Below are 27379 nucleotides of genomic sequence, written 5' to 3' on the forward strand. Positions count from 1 at the left end.
ACCGTGACTACGTTCGTGGCCAGGTGTCCCTGGAGAGTGAGCATGTGGTGTCCACGGGTGCAATTGACGCCTTCTGCGTCTGTTGGGCACCGCAGTGGTTGGGGTGCATTATCGACCCCGATAATCACTTTATAATTTGATATTTTTTAAGTTCTCTTCATACTTTGATTTTGTTCAGGCTGTTCTCCCTCCTTTTGGGGAGCTGCCCCTTTTACTTTGTCCTAATTTAGTTTGAGTTTGACTACTTGGTTTGATCTAAAAGAGGCCAAAGCAGTGTCCCAGAACCCTCTATTGTGTCCTGCAGCCTGTCCGGAGCGGGGACGGGGCAGGGAAAAGACACGGGATCTTCCGGAAGTGCGTAGATGATTGACAGTTCCTAGCAGCCACACAGCCGGCGCACCGGTCAGGGTGACTTCCGGCGTGGGGGCCAATGGGAGTGTTGATGGGGGCGGGGCTGAGGCCGGCAGGGCGGAGCATGGCGGTGACGCAGCTGCGGCAGCCTTTGTCAGTGGTGCACGCCGTGACGTCAGGCGAGTGGCTGACCGCTGCCGCCGGAACCATGGCGGTTTGAAAGTTCAACCGTTGCAACCGCCTTTCCAACCGTCACCCGTTTAAAAAGGCGCCATCACAGTCATGGAGCCGTCGGCGCCAAAGAGGTACTGACAACCCTCCCACCCCTTCGGAGAGAGGGACGGCAAGGGGGCGGGCTGGTTGGGGGAAGGCAGCAGCTTCACTGCATGAAATTGATTGCGGTGTGGTGGGTGTTTACAGGAAGAAGGTGGAAATTTTGCACAGATTTTTCTGTCCATCATGGCACTAAAGTGCTTTTAAATAGTGCCTGTTGCCGCCCAAATAGAAGCCACCGCTGATTTTAACTTGTTTTCAAAACTGGCTTTGCTGATCTGTGCTATTTAAAAATCTGCTGATTGGGGAAGGGAGCTGAAAAGCATAAATTTGTACCAGGTCGATTACTTAAGAGTGGCTAATGTCCCTGACTTTTGGCACCTGGGTAGCGTGGTTTTAAAGTTCATTTATTACTGTAGCAAGAAGGCTTACATTAACACAGAAATGAAATTGCTGTGAAAATCCCCCAGTTGCCACAGTCTGATGCCTGTTCGGGTACAGTGAGGGAGAATTTAGCATAGCCAATGGATCCAACCAGCACATCTTTTGGACTGGGAGGAAACTGGACCACCTGGAGGAAACCCATGCAGACACGGGGAGAACGCGCAGACTGTGACTCAAGCCAGGAATCAAAGTTGGTCCCTGGCGCTGTGAGGCAGCAGTGCTAACCACTGTGCTGCCCTGTGTTGATTTATTTGACTTCACTTTATATGGATGGTAACTTGAGAAGGAAGCAACACTTTCTCAAAGGATGTCAAACAATTTGGGCAAAGAAAAAGGAGAGAAGTTGTATTTATGTTATGCATAAATTCTTTGCCAATCATGCACTTTTGAAATGTTGGCTTTGTTATAATTGAACTAAGTGTGGCAAATAATTGTTACATGGGGAAATTCCACAAATTAAAAATGAGACAAACGATAATCATAGCTAGAATCGTAGAACTGTACAGTGCAGAAAGAAGCCCTTTGGCCCATCGGGTCTGCACCAACCACAATCACACCCAGGCCCTACCCCCACATTTTACCCACTAATCCCTCTAACCTACGCATATCAGGACACTAAGGGGCAATTTTAGTGTGGCCAATCAACCTAACCGGCACATCTTTGGACTGTGAGAGGAAACCGGAGCACCTGGAGGAAACCCACACAGACACAGGGAGAATGTGCAAACTCCACACAGGCAGTGACCTAAGCTGGGAATTGAACCCAGGGCCCTGGAGCTGTGAAGCAGCAGTGCTAACCACTGTGCTACCATGATAAATTGTGTTAGGATATGTTCATTGAGGTAAGTATTCAAATTATGCTCCAGAGACAAAATTGCAAAAATCTAAACTGACGCTTTAGTGAAGGAATGCTGAATAGTCAGAGGTGCTTACTTTCTGCTAAGAAATTGATCTGAATCCCCCTGCCTTTCCTTGTGGGACGTTGTAAAGATCTCGTGCCACTGGAGAAACAGCATCACTAAAATCAGATTACCTTGGTATTATGACATTGGTTTGTGGTAAATTGTCACAGGCAAGCATACAAAATAGGCTATTCAGCCCCTCAAGCATGCTGCAGCATTTGATAGGATCATGATTGACCTGTTTGTGTTCTGTTCTGCATTCCCTGTCTACCTCTGTTGTTTCCCTTGACCAACAAAAATCTCTACCTTTAAAAATATTCAATGATTCTGGTTCCACCACTGACTTGAGGCAGAGCATTCCAGAGTCTCTCAGCCCTCTTGAGATGAAAAAATTCTCATCTCTGTCCTATAAGGGAAGCCCCTAGAATAAAATGACAAATTTACTGGAGTTCTATGAGGATGTGTCTAGGGCAGTGGATAGAGGAGAGCCGGTGGATGTGGTCTTTCTAGATTTTCAGAAGGCATTTGACAAAGTGCCTCACAAGAGGTTATTGCAGAAGGTCGAGGGACATGGAGTTGGGGGTAGGGTGTTAGCGTGGATAGAGGATTGGTTGTCAAATAGGAGGCAGAGAGTGGGGGTCAACGGGTGCTATTCGGATTGGCGGATGGTGACTAGTGGAGTGCCCCAGGGGTCGGTGCTGGGGCCTCAGCTTTTTACCATTTATATAGATGATCTGGAGGAGGGAACCGAGTGTAGAGTGTCGAAATTTGCTGATGACACCAAGATTGGGGGAACAGCAAATTGTGCGGAGGGTGTGGAGAGTCTGCAGAAGGATCTAGATAGGCTGGGCGAATGGGCCAGGAAATGGCAAATGGAATTTAATGTTGGCAAGTGTGAGGTGGTCCACTTTGGTAGGAAGAATGGTAGGAAGGACTATTACTTACGGGGCGAAAAACTGCAGCAGGCGACGGTGCAGAGGGACCTCGGGGTCCTTGTGCATGAGTCGCAAAAACCCAGCTTGCAGGTGCAGCAGGTGGTCAGGAAGGCGAATGGGATGCTGGCCTTCATAGCGAGGGGGATTGAATATAAAAGTAGGGAGGTCTTGCTGCAGCTGTATAGGGCATTGGTGAGGCCGCAACTGGAGTACTGTGTGCATTTTTGGGCGCCGCACCTGCGCAAAGATATTTTGGCCTTGGAGGGAGTGCAGAGGAGGTTACTAGGCTGATACCGGAGTTGAGGGGGTTGAGCTATGAGGAGAGGCTGAATAAACTAGGCTTGTACTCGTTAGAGTTTAGAAGAATGAGAGGAGATCTCATTGAGACATATAAGATGATGAATGGGATGGATAGGATAGAGGTGGAAAGACTCTTCCCGCTCAAAAAAGACAATAGGACTAGGGGGCACAGCCTCACGATAAAAGGGGGGCGGTTTAGAACGGAGCATATGGAGAAATTTAAGGTCAAATAATTAAACAAATCTGATGCCTGTGAAACTACTGGATTCTTGTTTGAAAACCTCATACACCTCACTGGTGTTCTTTAGGGAAGGACATCTGCCATCCTTATCTAGACTGAACTATATGTGACTCCAAGCCCAAAACAATGTGGTTGCCTCTTAGCTGCCTTCTGAAATGGCTGAGTGAGACTAAATATTTTTAAGACGCGGGTTGATGGGTTTTTGATAAGAGAGGGGATTAAGGGTTATGGGGAGAGGGCGGGAAAGTGGAACTGAGCAGCGACAGATCAGCCATGATCTTATTGAATGGCGGGGCAGGCTCGAAGGGCTGGATGGCCTACTCCTGCTCCTATTTCTTATGTTCTTATGTTCTTAATACCCTCCTAATTCTGGACTCGCCCACAAGTGAAAACATCCTTTCACTGTCGACCTTGTCAGTACTGTTCAGGATCTTACATACTTCAATCAAGTCACTCCTGACTCTTCTAAGCTCTAATGGAAACAAGCCCAGCCTTTTCGATCTATATTCATAAGAGAATCTGCTTATTCATGGCTGCCATGATTCCAATACATCAAAAGTACTTCATTGATTATAAGTGCTTGTGACATCCTGAGATTGTGAAAGTTACTGAAGAAATATAAACATTTTCCCTTTTCATAAATGTTTATTGGGACATCGATAGAAGTGTGAGGTGATTCATTTTGAAGGACTAATGAGGCAAGAGAGTGCATAATGAATAGTAGGATGCTAGAAAGTGCAGAGGATGAGAGGGACCTTGGGGTGCATGTCCAAAGATCCCTAAAGCAGCAGCACAGGTAGAGAAGGTGGATAAGAAGACATATGGGATAATTGCCTTTATTAGCTGAAGCAGGGAGGTTATGATTGAACTGTATAAAATACTTGTTAGGCCACAGCTGAAGTACTGTGTGTAGTTCTGGTGGCCACACTAAAGGAAGTTTGTGATTGCACTAGAAAGGATGCAGAGGAGATTCACCAGGCTAATGCCTAGGCTGGCGTGTTTCGGTTATGAAGAGAGGCTGATTAGGCTGAGGTTATTTTTCTTGGAACAGAGAAAGCTATTTATTGATTACAGCTCAACCTTTACCCTAATTCCATCACCATAAACCCATCTCCAAACTCCAGGGCCTAGGGCTTTGCTCCTCTCTCTGCAACTGAATATTCGACTTTCTAACCCCTAAACTGCAATCAGTAAGGATAGGTAACAGCATCTTCTCCACGATTATCCTCAACACTAATACCCCACAAGGCCGTACTCTCAGCCCTCACTGTACTCCTTATACATTTATGATTGTGTGGCCAAATTCCCCTCCAGCTCAATTTTCAAGTTTGCTGATGACACCGTTTTAGTGGATAGGATCTCGCACGATGATGAGACAGAATACAGGAATAAGATTGAGAATCTGGTGAACTGGTGCGTCAACAAAAATCTCTCCCTCAGTGTCGTCAAAACGAAGTAGATAATCATCGACTTCAGGAAGCGCGATGGAAGACATGCCAGTGTCTGTGTCGATGGGGACGAAGTAGGAATGGTTGAGAGCTTCAGATTTCCAGGTGTCCAGATCACCAACAACTGGTCCTGGTCTCTCCATGCTGATGCTACAGTTAAGAAAGCTCACAATTGCCTTTACTTTCTCAAGAGACTAAGGAAATTTGGCATGTCAGCCACGACGCTCCCCAACTTTTACAGATGCACCATAGAAGGCATTCTTTCTGGTTGTACCACAACTTGGTATGGCTCCTGCTCTGTCCAAGACTGCAAGACACTGCAAAGGGTCTTGCAAATGAAGCCCAGTCCATCGTGCAAACCAACCTCCCAACCATTGACTCTGTTTACACTTCCCGCTGCCTCGGAAAAGCAGCCAGTATAATTAAGGATCCTACACACCCTGGACATATTTCCACCTTCTTTCGTCGGGAAAAGATACAAAAGTCTGAGGTCATGTACCAACCAACTTGAGAACAGCTTCCCTACTGCCATCAGAGTTTTAAATGGACCTCCCTCACATTTAAGTTGATCTTTCTCGACACCCTAGTTATGCCTGTGACATTACATTCTGCACTCTCTAGTTTCCTTCTGTGTGTGGTATGCTTTGTCTCTATAGTGCATGAAACAATACTTTTGACTATACAAATACATGTGACAAATCAAGTCAGTCCGTCACGCAAACCAGCCTCATGTCCCGTTGACTCTGTCTATACTTCCTGCTGTCTTGGAAAACAGCCAGCATAATCACGACCCTACGCACCCTGGATATACACTCTTCCACCCTCTTCCATCAGGAAAAAGATACAAGAGTCTGAAAATGTGTACTAACAGATTCAAGAACAGCTTCTTCCCTGCTGTCATCAGACTTTTGAACAGTTCTATCTTATATTCAGCTGTTCCTTCTCTTCACCCTACTTGTAGCTGCAATGCTATATTCTTCACCGTATACTTTTCCTTTTCCCCGATGTTGTAAGAAAAAACAGTCATTCAACCTAACTGGTGTATACCAATAATTATCTTCCATACGAGCCTCTTTTCATCCTTCCATCCCTTTCTCTCTCAGGTATTTATTCACTTCCCTTTAAGTGCATCACTACTATTTGTCTCAACCACTCCACGTGGTAGTGAGTTCTATACTTTCAACACTGAAAATCCCCAAAAGTGGAAATACCTTCTCTTCTGTCCTATTGAATCTCTTCTTAGTTTTAAAAACCTCAATGAAGTCACCCCCTGGACCTTTTCATCCAAGGTGTATTTCATTCATTCATTCCTTATAGATTTGTGGCACAGTGGGTTAGCATTGTTGCTTCATGGAACCAGGGAGCTGGGTTCGATTCCCAGCTTGGGTCACTGTCTATTTGGAATTCGCATATTGCTCCAGTTTCCTCCCAAGGTCTGAAGATGTGCAGGTTAGGTGAATTGGCTATGCCAGATTCTCCCTCAGTGTACCCAAACAGGCGCCAGAGTGTGGCTACCAGAGGATTTTCACACTAACTGCATTGTAGTGTTAATGGAAGACTACATGTGACTAATAAATACAATTTTATTTATTTCAAATCAACATCCATCATGCTCAAGGGTTGAATTGAGGTAAGTTTTATAGTCATTCATTTTTGATCATCAAGGCCTTTGTTAGTTCAAGGTTTAAAGTTGAACAGTCATTAGAGTTTATGCTTCAAGCAGATGAGAGATCTTAAATCTTATTGTTTACATCTTAATTTAGTTTGTTGTTTTCAGTTCTGTAGCTCTCATATGCTTTGAGATCTGCATGTGGGTAACAAACAGTGACATTCAGAGCTCGTCAGTATTCTCCTGAAATAATGATAAAGTTGATTGAATCTGTTCTTGAGTGACTCTAGACCGCAATTATGTAAAAAGCATCTGAGTGACTATGGTAATTGGGTTCAAGAATTACTCTGCAAGCCTTTTCGGACTGGTTTTATATTGATGCTTTGTCATCCCGCGTGACCACACTGGTGCTGTATAATCCATTATGGGATGAACAAGAGATGTGAAAATGCTTTCAACATCATCACTTGAAGAGGAATGGTGTTTTGGCCTCTGTCATTTATTGTAAAGCAGTGCATCTCTGTATAATGTGTTACATGGTGACATCATCAGAGGATTTTGGGAGATTTTCCTTCTGTTCAATTCTCAACTGTAAATAAGCAAACATTATCTAATAAAATTCAACAAATTGGTTAAGTACCCGAAATACCCAAATGTTTCATTCTTTTTTCTTTGCTGTTCAAGCGAGCTGACTTTGATGCCCAACATTGAAAGACAAAACTGGTGATGAAGATGTTTTTCCATAACAAGTAGTCACAAGAAGCCATTCAGCCCTGGACCTTGAGTCAAGGATTGATTTTCAGGAGAATACTCTGCCATTGATTGAAGTGCAGTAAATCTGGCTGTTGCTTATAGCCTTTGCTAAGGGTGTACATTAACTTTAAAATTGATAAAAAGCATTCCACACTATTCCTTAATTTTATTTACTTGATTGCGACATCAGGAGCACTCAGAGTTGGAGGTGGGAAAAGAAGAAAAAATTCAGCTACCGTGTCAACTGTAATACTAGTCGATTAACATAAATGGTGGGCTCAAAATCGCCTAGAAAACGTGCAAAGAAAGAAAATAAGGGAGTAGGCTGAGGAAAAACAAGTTGACTTACTGAAGCTGGGAGTCTTTGCCAGCTGCACGGTCGGCTGCATCATCCGGTGTTTGAACTGACAGAGAAAGAGAAACCTGCTTTTGGAGAAGCAACTGCTTAGAAAGGAAAATGAATAATGTGCTAGTAACCAAGATTAAGCAGAATTAAAGCTGAAATCCCCTGGTTTTAAAACATACTGTTGTTTGTAAGAAAATAAATCTTAAAGCTATAGTCCAACCAAGAAAAAACGTTTTTAAAGAAACAACAAAGAAATAATATAAAATAAATTGGAAGAGAAAGGAAATTAAAGGGGAGGAAAAGTTACAGTATTGTTATTGAAGAACTGGCAATTGCAGTGGGGAGAAGAAGTGGCACTGTGGAACTGTTTGAGAATGTGGAATAATGGAGTACCGCTGAAGTAAGATTTCAATATTCTCTTGCTGAAAACAGGATGCCAGATTAAATTAAAGTAGCAACTTTACTGGGTTTATTAGCATGGAAAACCTTCACTCTATTAGAGTCTTGTCTTTCCTGCCAAACCTGGTGCAAAAACTAATGAGGAATTGACTAAGACCCTTCTTGCCCCAACCTTTAATCATATCAGATTTCATCAGAGCCAAAAAGAAGACAAAAATATTCCACAATTTGTAGCATATTACGGAAACTAGCAGAGAATTGTGAGTTTGGCCTGACCCTCGATGATACTGTGAGATAGAACTGCTTGTGGACTTTGAAATAAAGCAATTTAAATACGATTGCTCACCAAAAGCTCTTTAACACTAAAATCTGCAGTGTCCATCGTATTGGCTGCTAAAGAAGCTTCCCAAATTGGAACTGGCAGCAAAATACACAAGATGAATGCTGAGGAAAGAAAACCTCTCAACACCCAAGCATCCCATAGGTATGCCCAGATGGGACACTTTCTGCAGGAATGTTCATGCTGAGAAATCAACTGTCGTAATTGTGGCAAGTCACATAACCAAGGCATGTTGGACTAAACAAAATCCTCAAATCTTGAAGATGGGTAAAAGCAAGAATGTACTCAAATCTACAAAAAAATGTCTAAAATAACTAAAGACAATGAAGATTCCCGGGAAGACACATTGTCTATGGATGTCGGAAAACTCAAACTTGGTGTATTTTCGATGCAAGACGGAGATTTTGGGTCTATCTGAAACTAAATGGGAATTAAATTAAAATGGAAGTAGACAGAGGAGCTGTCGTATCTCTTATCTCTGAGAATTTATTTCAACAAAAGCTCAAGCTGTCTAATATAATTTGGAGAACTTAACACAGAAGTGATGATTCCAGTGAAGGATTGTATCATGGTGCAAGTTGACTATTTGTCAGTCTGAAAATTTGCATTACATGTTGTGAAAGGAAATTTTCCTGCACTTTTTTGGAAGAGCGTGGTTAAGCAAAATCAAGCTAAATTGGCAAGCAATTAATCAATTGGTTGATGGAAAGAGTACATTATAGAAGCTCTTAGAAAAATACAAGAATGCATTTGAAAATACTTTCAGAGAAATGGCCGGATTTGAGCCATGACTTCAGATAAAACCTGACAGCAACCAAAAAGTGCAAGACATATTTCTTGAGCTATCAAGCCATAAGTTGAAATGGAATGAGAAAAATTAATCCAACGTGGAGTGATCTAGTCCATAGCCACAAGTGATGGCAACTCCAATTGTTAATGTCATTAAACTAGATGGTTCGACAAGGATTTACAGCAACTTTAAAATGATAAATCCAGTGCTGTGGTCAACCAGTATCTTTACTGTTAATTGAGGACTTATTTGCTAGATTGTCTGGGGAGGTGGTTAGCAGTTCAGTAAGATCGACTTGTCCCAGGCATACCTTCCAAATGAAGATGGCAACTGAGTTGCAACCATTGTTAACGATGTTACTCTCAAAGGGTTGTGCCAATATAAATGTCTAATGTTCAAAATAATAGGTGCCAGCCTTAACTGTGCCCAGTGCCTTTGATTAAAATGTCATCCAAAAAACAAAGATGAACGTTTACAGAACTTGGAAGAAACGCTGGAGCATCTAGAGAAACACCATCTTTCTGTGAAGAAAGAAAAATGCAAATTTTTCATGTCATCAATCTAGACAATGTAATCAATAAAGATGGTCTCCATAGGGAACCTAAGAAAATGTTTGCAATTTTAAATCACCTAGACAGCAAAATGTATCACAGCTAAGATCTTTTTTAGGACTCATCAATTCCTTTAGAAAATTTATTCCAAATCTCGCTGCCATATTAAAATCACTTAATACATTATTATGTGCGAACTAACAATGGACTTGGACAAAAGACTGTGAAAAGGCATATAACTAAGTCAAAAATATGCTAATGAAATTGTTCATTTGGCCTTAATTTAAAAACAGAACTCGCATGTGATGCATCACCCAGTGGGATGGGTGCAGTTGTTTCTCATATAATGCCAGATGGAGATGAAAGACGAATAGCTTTTGTTTTGAGAATGTTGACAAGCGCTGAACAAAATTATTTTGTAAATTGAAAAGAAAACCCTGAGCATATTTTTTGGAATCAAGTGATTTCATCATGATCTGTATGGAAGACATTTTATCTTGTTAACAGACTACAGGCTTTTAACAACAATCTTTGGTACACACAAACGAATACCAGTTCCAGCTGTGAGTCATTTGCAGAAATGGTGCCTGAACTTATCAGCACCTAATGGAAGTTAAATAACATAAGACCTGAGCAACATGCGAATACTGATGCTCTTATCATGTCTACTAATTTGAAACAAAGCCGAATCACAGAAGAAAATCTTCTCCCAGGTTGATAATATACCTATGACAGCCTGTCAAGGGTAAAGATGCACCAGGTCAGATCCGTTAATAGGGATGGACATGGATGGTTGTATTTAAAAGGATACAACGGGATAACTGGAGGAATCCAGAATTCAAGCTGTACTGAACAAGGGAACTTAAATTAACCGCGCGAATGGCTGGTATGGGGGATTAGGGTGATCGTTCCTCCATGTTAGGACCAATGACATGAAGGCCATCCAGGAGGCATATGTATGAAGGGACTTTTAAAGAGTTATTTTTGGCCAGGATTAGACTTTAAGATTGAGGAAAGAATAGAACAGTGTTAGACTTGTGCAAGGATACAAAATACCGCACCTCTTCAACTTTATTCATGGAATAGACTGAAAAAACCAGGGCAATGTGTTCAGATTGACTTCACAGAAGCAATTGAGGGATATACAATTCTCATTCTAATGGATGCACATGCCAAATGGCTCGAAATCATGTTGAAGTCGGCGACTACTGAAAAGACAATTGAATGGTTTGGCAGACCAAAGCAATTTGTTAGCAATAATGGAACACACTTTACATCAAGAGAATTTGTGGACTACCTCAGAAACCATGGCAGACTGCATATCAGAATTGTGTTGTATCATTTATCCACCAATGGACTAGCGGAGAAGTTGATGCAGTATTTCAAGAATGGCATGAAAGCATCAAAGGATGAAGGACTGTTAGCCAAAAGAGTAAATAACTTTCTCATATCCCATGGGAACACAGCTTGTGCAACCAATCCAAAACTTGCTGGAAGCTGAGAACCAGATTTGATTAACACTCCCTGACACTTCTATCATAGAGCGACAGCAACAAGGCCTAGCTACTCACAGTGAACGGACATCAAAACCAAGAAATTTTGATCAAGGAGAAAAAGTTCTAGTGAGAAACTGTTCTTGAAGTGAGAAGTAGGTACCTGCCACAATATTCACTAAGACCTGGCCTATTTCTTATATGGTGCAAACTGATGAGCGAGTTTGGAGGAGGCACACAAATCAAATCCTTCTAAAGAGAATGTGCAGAGTTGCTTTCTGAAACGCTGACATCTGACACTCAAGGTTTGGAAATACCTGATCATGATTGAGTTGAATGAAGATTCTACACCCTGTTGACCCAACAACGTCTGTAGAAGCCGAAGAAGAACCAACTTTATCAGATGTGTCTGAACCAAGTGGTGAACAGGCTACTGAGAGTATGAAAACAAAGATTCTTGAGAAACAGATTCTGCCTAGGTGTCCACCTAAAAGACACTGATGCTGATTGTGTATATATATAAAACTGTATATAATAATACTTGGTAAAATAATTATTGTTCATAGTGAGGAAGAGTTAAAATTAATATTGTCTTAGTACTCAGCTAAAAAGGGAGGGATGTTATGTATTGTAAACCAAAGCATTTCTGTTGTGTGTCACATGATTATGTGGTGACATCATCAGACATTTGGGAGATTTTCCCCCTCCAATCCTGAATGTAAGCGAACAATACCTATATAATAAAATTCCACAAACTGGTTAAGTAACCAGTAACTGTGTAGCAACCTTTTCTTTTATTTTGCTGTTAAAGTGAGCTGACCACTTTGATACACAACAGCTGCAGAGGTGTGTTATCTTGATTAACGATAGGATTGAGGGGTACTGTACATCCCATTTTAGAACTACCTGGATTAACAAATAAAACAGTTTGACAATGTTATGATGTTGGATTGTGACATCATTCAGTGACTGATTGAGGGGCTGGTTTGTTGCGAGAGATGCAGCTGTCAACAACGGGATTCATTGGGGTTAAGGTGCATTGATTCTCAATGGACCAGTTATGAAGTTGCTCAAAAACAGCTTGTATCAGAGAATTGATGCAATGCTGCACTTTTCAATTTACCATCTCCTTTCTAGGAGAAAGGACAAACATTGAGTACAAGAGTTGGGGAATCATGTTACAGCTATATAAAACCTTGGTTAGGCCGCATTTGGAATATTGTGTGCAATTCAGGTCACCGCACTGCCAGAAGGTTCACTAGAATGTTGCCTGGTGTCCAGGAGAGGTTGAATAAACTAGGATTGTTTTCACTGGAAAGATAGAGGCCTACAAAATTATGAAAGGCATAGACAGGTTAGATGGGTGGAGTTGTCAATTACAAGGGGGCACAGGCTCAAGGTGAAAGGGGGAAAGTTTAAGGGAGATGTATGGGGGAACTTTTTCACACAGAGTGGTGGGTGCCTGGAAAGTGCTGCCAGAGGAGGTGATGAAAGCAGGCACATTAGCAACGTTTAAGAGACAACTGGATGGGTATGTGAACAGGGAGGGAATAGAGGGATACAGACAGAATATGGGCAGAAGATTTTATTCTTTAGGGCATCATGATCAGCACAGGCTTGGAGGAACAAAGGGCCGGTTCATGTGCTGTACTTTTCTTTGTTCTTTGTTTATTTTATTTATTTATTTATTAGTCACAAGCAAGGCTTACATTAACACTGCATTGAAGTTACTGTGAAATTCCCCTGGTCGCCATTTGTCCTTTCTTCCCCTAGTTGCCTTTGTTCTTTGCTCTCTGGTTATAATATCTCAGACTTGGTATCATCTGTGTAAATTTTAATTTGCACTTTCTCTGGTGCTTCAATTTTTTTAGAATACGGAGACCGGAATATTGAACCATTGCTGCAGTAATGGAATGTGGGTGGATCAGCAGCCTAAGTATTGGACATAGTTTCACAATACATTGCAAAGATGGCCAAGACAAATAGAATCTTAATTTGTTTAGGAAGAGGAGTAGTGTCAAACCAAATGATGTCAAGCATCTTGCAAAGTCAAAACAATTCCTATATTATAAAAGCGCATTATTGTTTTTCATGTATAACTAAAATACACAAATCCACTTGTAGATCTGAGCACGACAAATTGGTAGTATTGTCTTTCTCTTGCTCCTAGTGGTACATGGGGCAATCATGTCTTCTATTTCCACTTTCAGCAGATTATAGTGTAAGGCAAAGACCCTTTTTAGTGTGGGTTGACCATTAGCCTGACCAGATTGTCTGTGTGGAGTTGCACACTTGCCCTGTGTCTACTTGGGTTTCCTCCAGGTGCTCTGGTTTCCTCCCACAGTCAAAAAAATGTGTAGATTAGGTGGATTGGCCATGCTAAATTGCTCCTCAGTGTCAGGGGGACTAGCTGGGATAAATGCATGGGGTTGTGGTCTTGGTGGACTTGTGGTCGGTGCAGACTCGATGGGCCGAATGACCTCCAGAACTGCGGGAATTCTTTGATTGTAATTCACTATTGATGACTACTTGAAAATTGGAGGTAACTGCTATCACCTGAATATGATGTGATTAAATTGTGACTTGTCCCTACCTGCCTCTGAAACTCTCAGATGTCCCTCAATCATCAGTCTCTGTTTTCTGCCAGCCAGCCAATCTCCCATCCTTGCTATTACGTTACTTCCTTTTATTTGCTGCAATAATCTTTGGTGTGGCATGTATCAAATGCCTCCTGGATTACCTTGAGTTTTTCAAAGTGCCAAGTTATAAACTCCTCAATGAGAAATTCTAACCCCTTTCCAATGACAGACATCAAGCCAACCTGCCTATATTTTCTTGGGTTTTTTTGCTCCTTTTTTGAATAGTGGGATCACATTTGCTAGTTTTCAGTCTTATTGTCCCTTTTTAGAATCGAGTAAATTTTGGAAAGTTAAACCAGTGCATCTACTACTTCAACAGTCACTTCTTTTAAGACTTTATGATGTCCAACAGAACCTGAAAAATTTTTAGGGGCTAGCAGTAGCCTACTCCTGCAATGAAGCCAACTAGGTTGAGAGACTGCAAGGTCTCTTATTCTGCATTAGTGAAAATTGGGAGGGCTGGGAATGGGGGAGGGAATTCTGGACATGGGTCCCTCCAGCCATTTTTCAATGGCCCCAGAGTTGTTCCAACTCTGTGGAAACCTGGGCCCTATGCTGAGAGGGCCTCTGCTTCAGTTGTTAAAGTTGGTAATGCATAAATCTTTTACTTTTTCATGTTGGATTTATGTCCCTTTCTTCTAGGCTCCTCCGTTAGTCACTGGAAAAGGCCTCTTCCCTACAGCGCCCCATTCTTTTCATAATGTTTAGCACTTCTTGTTAACTCATTCTGGCGTCTCCTCTTCTAATTAAAGCAGTCCCAGTTTTTCAGTTCTTTCATTATATTTTCTCAGACCAGGCAGAATCCTAATGAATCTGTGCTGTGCCCTTTTTATTACTCAGCATTCTTCCGAAAGTGTGGAATCCAGTATTATTCTTTCATTTTTTTTCTTGGATGCGAGAGTCACTGGTAACGCCAGTATTTGTTGCTCATCCCTAATTACCCTTTTAAGGTTTGGTGAGCAGCTACTTCGAAGTGCTACAGCCTACCTGGTGTAGGTGTGCCCACAGTGCTGTTAAAAAACTATAGGCTTTTGACCTAGTGAAATTGAAGAAATGGTGATATAGTGTGGCCTGGAAGAGAATTTCCAAGTGAAGATGTTCCGTTGTCCTCCTTGATGGCGGAGGTTGTGGGTTTGGAAAGTGCTGTGGAAGGTGGTTTGGATGAAATGGAATGCTTTGCCCCTGCACAAGATACTCCAATAATGGTCACGTTTTATCTAAATTTGTTACTGCATCTCATCTTCTATTTTCTTTAAGTTTTGCAGTAAAACCATTAGCTTTTTTAATGGCTTTCTCTGCTTGAGGTGCTGCTGTTAAGGTATTATGAACCTGAACCAGAAAATGTACAGCTCTTTCACAGCACAATATTTCCAGTAATGTATAATCATTACATTATTTTTAAAAAAAACATGTAGCTCTTCACGTTTAGGAACATCAAAGCCGATTTTTCCCATTTGCGTCTATTCTGATGCTCGGTTAGATACTGGATGATTCTATGTTAACTACAGTTGCTATGATCTTAATCCAGCAGCTGCAAGAGACGTGCTGTGAACAAAGATCACCACCATATATTGTCTTCATCTGTCTTACTGAGGAAGTTGACCATGTGAGCAAAGGCGGTCTATTTAAGCTGTCGGAGAAAGTTAGCTACTTACTGAAGTTTCTCCGTGTGATCCACCCTTTCCATCACAACATCAGAATCCTTTGAGATCCTCTGTGGGGTCGGAGTTGTATCCTGGCACCAACACACCTTGGCACATTCTTCTCTTTTTGCTGCAATCATATTCCTTCAGGTCATTTTATGATGGAACACAGGAAATAAGGTCGGGAATAGGTGATTAGGCCTGTTGAGTATGCACTGCCATTCAAACAGATCATGCCTGATCATCCATTTTTGTTTACTATCTCCATATCCCTCGATGTAATTGGAGTCTAGAAATATTTTGATTTCTGTCTTGAACATGCTTAATAATTGAGCTTTAACAGCTCTCCTAAAATAGAGAATTCCAAAGATTCACCCGCCCCTCTGAATGAAGAAATTCCTCCTCATCTCAGTCTGAAATGGCCTACTGCTTAACACTGAGGGAGCATTTAGCATGGCTAGTGCGTCTAACCAGCACATCTTTCTGACTGTGGGAGTAAACCAGAGCACCTGAAGAAAACCCATGCAGACATGGGGCGAATGTGCAGATTCCACACAGACAGTGACCCAAAACTGGAAATTGAATCCAGGTTCCTGGTGCTGTGAGGCAGCAGTGCGAAACACTGTGCTTCCAACACAAGCATATTTCCAGAGATTAAGTAACATAATAATATTGTTGATTATTATGATTTTCTAAATATCCTGTCACTACTACTACAATCATTGATTCCAACATTTTCCCAATGGCGGATATTAGGCCAATTGTTTCCTGTTTTCTGTCTCCCTCCATGTTTGAATAGCAGTGTTGCATTTGTGACTTTTCAATCCACTGGGACCTTTCCAGAAATCAGGGAATTTCGGAAGATTACAACCGTTATCTTTGCGGCCATTTTTATCTAGATTCTTGGATGTAGCTCCAGGAGGCTTATCGATTTTTAGTTCCATAGGTTTTTTAGGCAGTTTTTCTCCAGTGATTGTGATAAGTTGCTTCTTCCCTGTTGCCCTTAAATTTTCTACAGTTCTTAAGATGTTTTTAGTATCTGATATTGTAGAGGCAGATACAAAGTACTTGTGAGAATCTCTGCCCCATTATTCTCCATTCTCAATTCTCCAGTCTCACCCTCAAAGGGACCAATGTTTACTTTAATTGCTGTTTTTCTTATATATTTGTAGAAACTTTTACTGTTTGTTTCAATATTTCTTGTTTGTTTATCCTTCTAATTTCTCCCTTATTATACTTTTAGTCATCTGTTGCTGGTTTCTAAAATTTTCCCAATTTTCAGGCCTATCTTTTTGCATTATTGTATGCCTTTTCTTTCAATTTGCTGCCATCCTTAACTGCACAGAACCATTCTTTTTCAATGGAATACAACTTTGTTGCAAGTTATGAACATTTTTTTTTGTTTTTATTCTAATTCAATTAAATCAAGTCCAATTCAGAGTCTCAACAAGTTGAGATATTCCCAATCCAAGCTGACAAGACAGGCCTCTCGCCTGTCTTGGGCTTGATCTACATGATCCAAGCTGATTGAGTAGGCATTAGCACCTTCTCCAAGGCTTGATCTCATTTGCATATTAGCCAAAAGGCCGAGATGCCGCTTTTAAAAATTGCGTCAAATGAAGCTAAAATGTAACCTAATGACATCAACCAAGCATAGCATGTCAGTACTACATTTGATCTTAAATATAGGAAAATGTGAAGTTATGCATGTTGGTAGGAGCTGAATATCATGTATATAGAGAAAGACTGCAGCACACAGGAATTTATGGGTCCTCGTGCATAAATCATGTGTTTTGCTGCTGCACAGTCTGTTTTAACCCTTATATGGTTGACAAAGAATTGCGAGTAGACTTCTTGTTAGTACAGCAACATTTATTTCAACAATCAATAATCACTCACCCAACCAACAATAAGTTATCTTACAGAAATACTAAAGTTCAAGTCCAATACTAGAACTTGACTTGACTTTGCGTGACTGACAAGTATCCAGGCAGATATTAGCCTTTATCTGTGTGTTGGTCTCGTAGTCCTCTGCGTAGTCTGGTCTGACACTGTGGCTCTGGTCTTCCTTCCTTCTTGGGTGTAGTGGCTCTCCTCATGCTGGTTGTTGCTGGTGATGGTCATCGTTGTTGTAGCTTGTTTGTCGGGTCAGAGAGTAAGAGATATTCTTGGTTGTGCAGCAGCCTTTGTACCCTGTTCGTTTTTGCACCCTTTTTGGCTATTGCCAATCAGTCAGTCAGGACTTGATCACCCTGATTGATAAAGTCCAATCGGGTTCTGCCACACCAGTTTTTGGATGTATCCCCTATGGCCATGTCTGTCAGTGCTGGGGGCACGTAGGACACACACCTCCCTCCCAAATAAGGAGTTAAGGCACCCCTATGTCTGGTAAACAACCCAGTTTGACCAGAAAGTCCCCTTTGTCCTGGAGATGGCCCACATCCGTATTCAGTCGTCTGAGCTGCAGCCTGTTTTATATTTGTCTTTTTGGCTGCAGCCTGCTGTTTTAGTTCTTGCCCAGCCGTCCCAGAGTGCTTTATCAATCGCCATTTTAGGTGGCCCATTTGGCCAGACATGCATGTTCAGCTAGTAATAGGGAAAGGAAACAGAATGTTGGCCTTTATTTCAAAGGGAATGGACTTTAAAATTGTGAAGTCTTGCTAAAACTATACAAGGCACTAGTTAGACCACACCTGGAATACTGTGAGCAGTTTTGGTCTCCTTTTCTAAGGAAAGATATACCGGTATTGGAGGCAGACTACAACGGTTCACTAGGTTGATCCTGGGTATTAAGGAATTTTCTAATGTGGAGAGGTTGATTATATTGGGCCTGTACTCATTGAAATTGAGTTATGTCCTTTAGGGAAGAAAATCTGCTATCCTTACTTGATCTGACCTACATGTGACTCCAGAGCCACAGCAATGTGGTTGACTCTCCACTGCCTACAGAGACGGCCTGGTAAGCCATTCAGTTCAGCACCAGTTTTTCAAGAGCAACTAGGGATGGGCAATAAATGCTGGCCGGCCAGCAACGCCCATGTCCCATGAATAAAAAAAAAGTTTAGAAGAATGAGAGATGACCTTATTGAGACAGGTAGGATTCTCGGGTGGTTTGACAGGGTAGAATCTGAGAGGTTGTTTTCCCCTGGGGGAGACTCAAGGACCAGAGGTTTGCCCATTTAAGACAGATGTGAAGGAATATCTTCGAGGGTGGTGAATCTATGGAATTCTTTATTGCAGAGAGCTGTAGAAGCTGGGTTCATTAAGTATGTTCTAGGCTGAGATGCACAGATTTTTAATCAATAAGGGAATCAAGGGTTACGGGGATAAGGCGGGAAAGTGGAGTTGAGGATTATCATATCAGATCAGTCATGATTCCATTGAATAGCAAAGCAGACTCAATGGGCCAGATGGTCTACTTCTCTTACGTGTTATGTCTTGTATCATTATTTATTGTCTAACCTCTTAACCTATTTTCAAGGAATGTCGAAGGATTTTATTTGTATTAGTTTTCAGAAGGCATTTTATAAAGTCTCTCATAACAGCATAAGAAATAGGAGCTGAATCAGGTTCTTAACCATTTGAACCTGCTCATGGCTGATCCTTCAGTCTAACTACCAATGCTATCCCCATATTTCTTTGTTCCCTTCATACCCAAATGTCTATTGACCTTGTGTTGAATATACTCAGTGGCTGAATTTCAAAGCTAACAGATTTCAAAAATCATAACCTTTCATTTAACAAATTTCTCTTCATCCTAATGTTAAACGACTAACCCCTTATTCTGAAATAGTGATCCCCAGTTCTAGGTTCCCTTGCTAAGTGAAACATTTTCTGAACATTTAAGCCTGATGAGGCCCTTTTAATAATTTTAAATGTTTCAATTAGATTATCTCTATTTATTATAAATTTAAGGTAATATAGATGTAATCTTCCTTCATAGGGCAATTCCCTCATCCTATGAAGCAGTCTCATGAGCGTTTGTTTGTGCACTCTCTGTTGCGCTGAAAGGATGAATCACTTTTTTTTTTAGATAAAGGGACCAAAACTTCACAAAATATTCCAGTGTGACTACTAATTTCTTGTATAATTGTGCTGAAGGAAAAATGCAATTATATAGCACTTGTGACAAGCTTTTGACATGAATAATGAATTGGTTTGGGGGTCTTGTTGTGCATCCCTAACTCTGGGCTGAAATCTCCAGCTTTAAGTCCTGCTTCAGGACTTGCTGACTATAGAAGTTGTGTTCATAATCTGGCAAAACAGGTTGATTATCATCCATAATTGCTTCTAATATGATGGTGCGTGTAGAAGTTGCCTGTTGGAGAAGACAATGGTAAATCACTGCAGCACTTTGCCAAACATAATCATGGACCAATTTCGTGGTTGGCAAAACCCTTAAGGCATGGTGCCTGAAGGAGGAGGAGAGGATTGGTTAAGAGAAAGAGAGTACGAATAATGGGTATGCATTTTTATTCGTAGATGTGATTAGTGATTTCCTCCAGGGAGCTATACTGGCTTCTTCACTGTTCACTAATTATCAGTGGTTTGGCTAAAATAATAGAGAGCCGTACTTTTAAACTAACTGGTAGACAAGTTATTTCCAAATAATTAGTTATTTCCAAACTAACTGGTATGGGGGCAGATTTGTAAAGGGACAATTAATAGATTCAAATGGGTGGGTAAAACAGCATCAAATGGAGCTCTAAGTGGGGAATTGTGAAATTATTCATTTCAGACAGAATATTTTATAGCATGTGAGAAGTGAGGAACTGAGAAATTTAGGGGTCAATGTACAGAATTCACTACTAGTTAGTAGAGATGTACCAATAAAATCATTTAAAAAGGCTTTTATTCTCTGGTGGCTGAAATACCGTGATGTGGAGATGTTGGTGTTGGACTGGGATAAGCCCAACAAGAAGTCTCACAACACCAGGTTAAAGTCCAACAGGTTTATTTGGTAGCAGAAGCTTTTGGAGTGTTACTACTCCTTCAGGTGAGTGAGGAGTTGTGTTCACAAACAGGGCATATGTATACACAAACTGAATTTACAAGATAATGGTTGGAATGTGAGTCTTTACAGGTAATCAAGTCTTAAATGTACAAACAATGTGAGTGGAGAGGAGGTTAAGCACAGGTTACAGAGGTATATATTGTCTCCAGCCAGGACAGTTAGTGAGATTTTGCAAGCCCAGTCAAGTTGTGAGGGTTACAGATAGTGTGACATGAACCCAAGATCCTGGTTGTGGCCTTCCTCATGTGCGGAACCTGGCTATCAGTTTCTGCTCAGTGATCCTGTGTTGTCGTGTGTCGTGAAGGCTGCCTTGGAGAACGCTTACCCGAAGATCAGAGGCTGAATGTCTGTGACTGCTGAAGTATTCCCTGACAGGAAGCAAACACTCCTGCGTGGCGATTGTCGAGCGGTGTTCATTCATCCATTGTCGTAGCATCTGTGTGGTCTCCCCAATGTACCATGCCTAGGGACAACCTTTCCTGCAGTGTTTCAACTAGACAACATTTGCCAAGTGGCAAGACTCCTCTTTCTTAACTTCCTCTCCACTCACATTGTCTGTAACTTCAAGACTTGATTACCTGTAAAGACTCGCATTCCAACCATTATCTTGTAAATTCAGTTTGTGTCTATATATACCCTGTTTTGTGAACACAACTTCTCACTCACCTGAAGAAGGAGCGACACTCTGAAAGCTTGTGCTATCAAATAAACCTGTTGGACTTTAACCTAGTATTGTGAGATCTCTTACTGTGCTTACCCCAGTCCAACACAGGCTTCTCCACATTATGGCTACCATCGACACTGCAAACTGCTGGCTCCAAGTGGAGAGGGTCTCCAAGAAAATTGCGCATATCGACACAGACATCAAGTTTCTACAAACATGTAAGAAAGCAGACAAGAAAGGAATACAGATCACAAACTCAGTCAGGTTGACCTATAACACAGACTACGCTGAGTGACTTTGCCGTCGCACCTCTCTGACACTTCTCAACCACCTCGTACATCAGCTCTACGGTAGACACCACAACCTGGAAACCAAGATATGGTCTATATTCTCAACTTGCGCTCAGGATGCTGATCAGCTGCGAAATTCTGCCAAGCAGACGAGACAATGGAACTATGCTATCTGCATGCATACCAAGAACAAGAAACTTGAGAAACTCGGCATCACCATCAGCACCAACCAAGCTCCCCTGGTACCACAGTAGAAAACAGTACCACTGCAGGGAAGTCCATTGTCAACTTGTCAGACTGCACACTTCAACCAGCCAAGGGCTCAGTTTCTGCCCCACCATCAAAATGGACCCCATCAGTCTCGTAGCAGACACGCAGGAATTCATCAGATGAAGGGAGTTCTTCCACAAATCCCAAGGGACCCACAGCGAACACAATGTGACAGCCAATGAACTGTAGCAGCTGACAGAGATCCATGGTGCAGCAACCGAAGAGAAAAGAGTCGAATTGGAATCCCCTGGAAGGCCACTGTCCTTAACTCAACGTGTATGCCCAAGCTGTCAGAAGGTAGGTTGCGTAAGGTTAAATGTCATGGGGTCCAGAGTGAGCTATCTAAAAGCATACAAAATTGGCTCCTTGACAGAATGTGGAGATGCTGGCGTTGGACTGGGATAAATACAGTAAAAAGTCTCACAACACCAAGTTAAAGTCCAACAGGTTTATTTGGTAGCAAAACCATTAGCTTTTGTAATTTGAATTTGTCTTTATATGCCCTGTTTGTGAACTGAAATCCCACTCGCCTGACGAAGAAGCAGCACTCCGGAAGCTAGTGGCTTTTGCTACCAAATAAACCTGTTGGACTTTAATCTGTTCTTGACAGAAGCCAGAGGGTGATTGTAGAGAGTTGTTTTTTAAACTGGAGGCCTGTGACCAGCATTGTGCCTCAGGGATCAGTGCTGGGTCCACTGTTATTTGTCATTTATATTAGTGATTTGGATGAGAATACAGGAAGCATGGTTAGTAAGTTAGATGACACTGAGATTGGTGGCATAGTGGACAGTCAAGAAAGTTATCTGCAATTGCAACAGGATCTTGATCAAATGGGTCAGAGGACTGACGAATGACAAATGGAGTTTAATTTAGACAAATACGAGGTGATGCATTTTGGTAGATTTGAACCAGGGCAGGACTTATTCAGTTAATGATAGTGTTGGGGAGAGTTACAGAACAAAGAGATCTAGGGGTACCTGTTCATAGCTCCTTGAAAATGGAGTCACAGGTGGACAGAGTAGTGAAGGAGGCATTCAGCATGCTTGGTTTCATTGCTCAGAACATTGAATACAAGAGTTGGAACGTCTTGTTAAAGTTATACAAGACATTGATAAGGTCACACTTGGAATAGTGTGTGTAATTCTGGTCACCCTATTATAGAAAGGATATTATTAAACTAGAAAGAGTGCCAAAGAGATTTACTAGGATGCTACCAGACTTGATGGATTGAGTTAAAAGGAGATGCTGGATAGACTGGGACTTTTTTCTCTGGAGTGTAGGAGGCTGAGGGGTGATATTTTAGAGGTCTATAAAATAATAAGGGGCACAGACCAGCTGGATAGTCAATATCTTTTCCCAAAGGTAGGGGAGTCTAAAACTAGAGGGCCATAGGTTTAAGGTGAGCAGGGAGAGATACAAAAGTATTCAGAGGGGCAATTTTTTTCTCACAGGGTGGTGACTGTCTGGAACAAGCTGCCAGAGATGGTTCAATTTTGTCTTCTAAAAACCATTTAGATAGTTACATGGGTACGATGGATAGGCATATGGGCCAAATGTGGGCAACTGAGAGTAGATTAGGGGTTTTAAAAAAAGGGGCGGCATGGACAAGTTGGGCCGCAGGGCCTGTTTCCATGCTGTAAACCTCTGATTTCCACGTACTCCCTGTGTTGGCGAACTCTACTGCCTCCCGAAGATACACAAGGCCAACACACCTGACCGTCCCATCGTATCAAGCAATGGGATCCTGTGTAAGAACCTCTCCGGCTATGTCGAGGTATCCTGAAACACATTGGACAAAGAACCCTCAGCTTCTGTCATGACACTACAGATCTCCAACAGAAACTCAGCACACATGGAGCAGTTGAACCAGGAGCACACCTTGTCACAATGGATGTCTTGGCACTCTGTACCAGCATCCCCCATGACGAAGACTTTGCTGCAACTGCCTCAGTATTCAACGCCGACAACTACCAATCTCCAGATGCAATTCTACAACTCATCTGCTTCATCCTGGACGAAACGTCTTCACTTTCAACAACCAGTTCTTCATCCATACACATGGAACAGCCATGTGGACCAAATTCGCACCTCAATATGCCACCATTTTCACGCACAGCCTCGAGCAAGACCTCTTCACTGCACAGAACCTTCAGTCTTGATGACATTCTCTTCCTTTTGGATTCATGGCGAACAATCACTGAAACAACTATGTGATGACATCAACATGTTCCATCTCACCATCAGACTCACCATGGACTACACTCTGGAATCGGTTGCATTCTTATACGCGCACACCTCCATCAAGGACGGTCACCTCAGCACTTCACTGTACTGCAACCCCACAGATAACCTCACGATGCTCCACTTCTCCAGCTTCCATCCTAAACACGTTAAAGAAGCTATCCCCTATGGACAAGCCCTCCACATACACAGGATCTGCTCAGATGAGGAGGATCGCAACAGACACCTCCCAGACGCTGAAACACGCCCTCGTATGGCGCTCGACTCATCGATTGACAGTTTCGATGGGCCACAGTGAGAAACTGCACCAACCTCCTCAAAAGACAAACATGGGACACGATGGACAGAGTATCGTTCATCATCCAGTACTTTCCTGGAGCAGAGAAGCTACGACAGCTTCTCCGGAGCCTTCAACTTTATCATCGATGAAGATGAACATCTAGCCAAGGCCATCTCCACACCCCCACGTCTTGCCTTCAAACAACTGCACAACCTCAAACAGACCATTGTCCACAGCAAACTACTCAGCCTTCAGGAGAACAGTGACTACGACACCACACGACTCTGCCTCAGGAAACTCTGCAAAACATGCCAGATCTTCGACACGGATGCCATCATCTCACGTGAGAACTCCATCCACCAGGAAAACAGTATGTATTCTTGCAACTTGGCCAATGTTGTCTACCTGATACGCTACAGGAAAGGATGTCCCGAGGCATGGTACACTGGGGAGACCATGCAGATACTACAACAACGGATGAATGAACACTGCTCGACAATCACCAAGCAGGATTGTTCTTTTCCTGTCGGGAACACTTCAGCAGTCAAGGGCGTTCAGCCTCTGATCTTTGGGTAGGCATTCCCCATGACGGCCTTTGTGACACCCAACAACGCAGAATCGCTGAGCAGAAACTGATAGCCAAGTTGCGAACACATGAGGAAGGCCTCAACCAGGATCTTGGGTTCATGTCACACTATCTGTAACCCCCACGACTTGTCTGGGTCTGCAAAATATCTCTAACTGTCCTGGCTGGAGACAATACACACCTCTTTAAGCTATACTTAACTCATCCATTTGCATTGTCTGTACCTTTTAAGACTTGATTACCTGTAAAGATTCACACTCCAACCATTATCCTGTAAACTCAGTTTATGTCTATATATGGCCTGTTTGTGAACACAACTTCTCTGTCACCTGAAGACGGTGTGACACTCTTAAAGCTTGTGCTACCAAATCAACCTGTTGGACTAACCTGGTGTTGTGAGATTTCTTACTGGGCTGAAATATAAACAGGTGGAGACAAGCTACAGTTGTGTAGTCTCTGGTTCGACTGCATCTGGAGTACTTTGTGCACATCTGGATATTGCACCTTGGGAAGGCTGTATTCGCGTCGAAGGGGGTGCAGTGCAGATTCACAAAAATGATATTGTGGCTAAAAGGGATAAGTTATGAGGACATAGACTAGCAAGTGTTCATTTGCCTTTAAAAGATTGGTCTAACTGAAGTCTTAAGATGATTAAAGTTTCTGATAGGATCGATAGAGGTAGAAAGTAACTAGTTTTGCTGGTGGGGATGTCCAGAACTGTGGGAAAATAACCTTAACATTTAAGCTGCCTTCCTCTGGGTGATGCCAAAAAGCACTTCTTCACATAAATAATGGTGGAAATCAGGACAGATGTCTTTTTTTCAAAAAGTTGCTGAATTTTGAAAATTAAAAAGATTTTTTTGGTAAAAAAAATTAAGGCATGTGTCACAAAAGAAGGTAAATGGTATTGAGGCACAGAGCAGCCAGAATTTAATTGAATGGCGGAAGGGACTTGAGGAGCTGATTGGTTTACTAAATGATCAAGGGAATTGCTATTCTAATTGACTCATTCATTCATTCATTCATTCATTCATGTAGCAGGCATAGCCTCAAGTATTTTTACAGAGTTGGCATCTGTACGAGCAAGTACTTATGCAATAACCATTTCCAGACCAGGATGCTATGTTTTTAAGTTCTGATTTAGGCCTCATCATTCCACAATGGCAGCCATTTAGATTGCAGATGGTTTTACATGCTGTTTTACTTATGCCTGAATCCTGAGGTCTATGAGGACCTGTTGAACGTTCATTTCGGTTGTTACTCAATTGTACAGTAGCCTTTTACTAGAATACATATTTGTATTCCTCTGCTCATAATATAACATGTCATTGCAATATGCTAAAAACTGAAATAATGCGTAAAAGTATGTATCAAAGAGAGGTTGAGGTTTTCATTCATTGGGTGGGTAACTTAACATTTCCTTTTCTGTGTTGCCATGACGAACTTAGTTTGTAATTATTTTAAAACTCCCTTCCCCCTTTTTTGGTGAAAAATATCATCTGCTTCATTGTTGAATATGGATTATCAATGGGATTTCTTTCATTTGAAAATGGCTTATTCCTTTTCACTGAAGCTCCAGAAAGTGGAGGTACAGTAATTTGCTATTTAATTTTTTTCGTTTCGTCATGTGCGTTATTTCTCAGTAATTTAGCCCCATTATCAGTATTTAAGATAGTTACACATTCACTTACTTTTTGCAGTTTTATAAAATATAGTACTGTGTTTAGGAAGTTGTAAAGAATGTGAAATAGGCCAGGCCCAAAGAAACAATTGTTTTCTTCCCTGGAAATCAAAATGGCAGTAGCTGCTAAATAAAAGTGAAACCTTTTTATGGATCAAAGAAACCTTGTAACTAAGGACATTTGTGCAGCAAGATTAGAGCAAATGACATAAATAACTTCTCTGCTGTCACTGTTCAAATTGCTATTGATGCTTCTTGACATGGAGGAAGAGGTCAAATTATGCGACAAGTAGTGAAATTGTTCAGTTATTAATTTTCATTCATATTGGAAAAAGGTCTTGTCACGATTGTCTTCACTTTTCATACGGAACAGTGAAGTTTTTAAAAAAACTATAAAGCAATGTGTATATAAGCAATTAAACAAGAGAATAGAATGAGACATGGGTGTTTTTCATAAAGAAAGCACAGGATATATCTTTGGATAGAAGCCCAGATAATTATTTATTAGATTAATATAGTAGATGAAGGCTGCAGAACAGATGGGCGCAAGATTGAAGTTATGTGGAAATTCACAATTTCCAGATGGATAGAATTTGTCATCTTAATTTTTCAGGTGATGGCTAATTCAGTCTTTCATGACCTCCTTTTCAATTGCAATGAAGAGAAAAGCCTGGATATTGCCAATAGGTTGTGGTTATTAGTTGGCTACAATTAAAAGAGTACAGTTCAGAGGAAAAAACAAAGAAGTCAGATGTTTGATTTGAATTGTGTGGTTTTGGTAATTCCTCTTGTATTAAGTAAAAAATCATGGGACGTTGCAATCAAGATAATGGCTCTGCTGAGTATCATATTGCCCTGACCACTTGGTGACCGTACTTTAATAGTAACTTCAGGCT

General features: G+C 41.6%; 1 protein-coding gene across 1 annotated transcript in view; it reads left to right on the plus strand.

The window, feature by feature from the left end:
* Positions 1-519: 519 nt before the first annotated feature.
* stk3 (serine/threonine kinase 3 (STE20 homolog, yeast)) overlaps positions 520-27379 on the plus strand; it is a 427334-nt gene continuing 400474 nt past the window's right edge. The window contains exon 1 of the mRNA XM_080194726.1: positions 520-656. Coding sequence (XP_080050852.1) covers positions 634-656 — 23 coding nt within the window. The 5' untranslated portion in view covers positions 520-633. The remainder of the gene's footprint in view (positions 657-27379) is intronic.

Source organism: Carcharhinus amblyrhynchos, chromosome 8 (genome assembly GCF_965287045.1).
Source record: "Carcharhinus amblyrhynchos chromosome 8, sCarAmb.v2.hapA, whole genome shotgun sequence".
In the NCBI taxonomy this organism is placed as follows: Eukaryota; Metazoa; Chordata; class Chondrichthyes; order Carcharhiniformes; family Carcharhinidae; genus Carcharhinus; species Carcharhinus amblyrhynchos.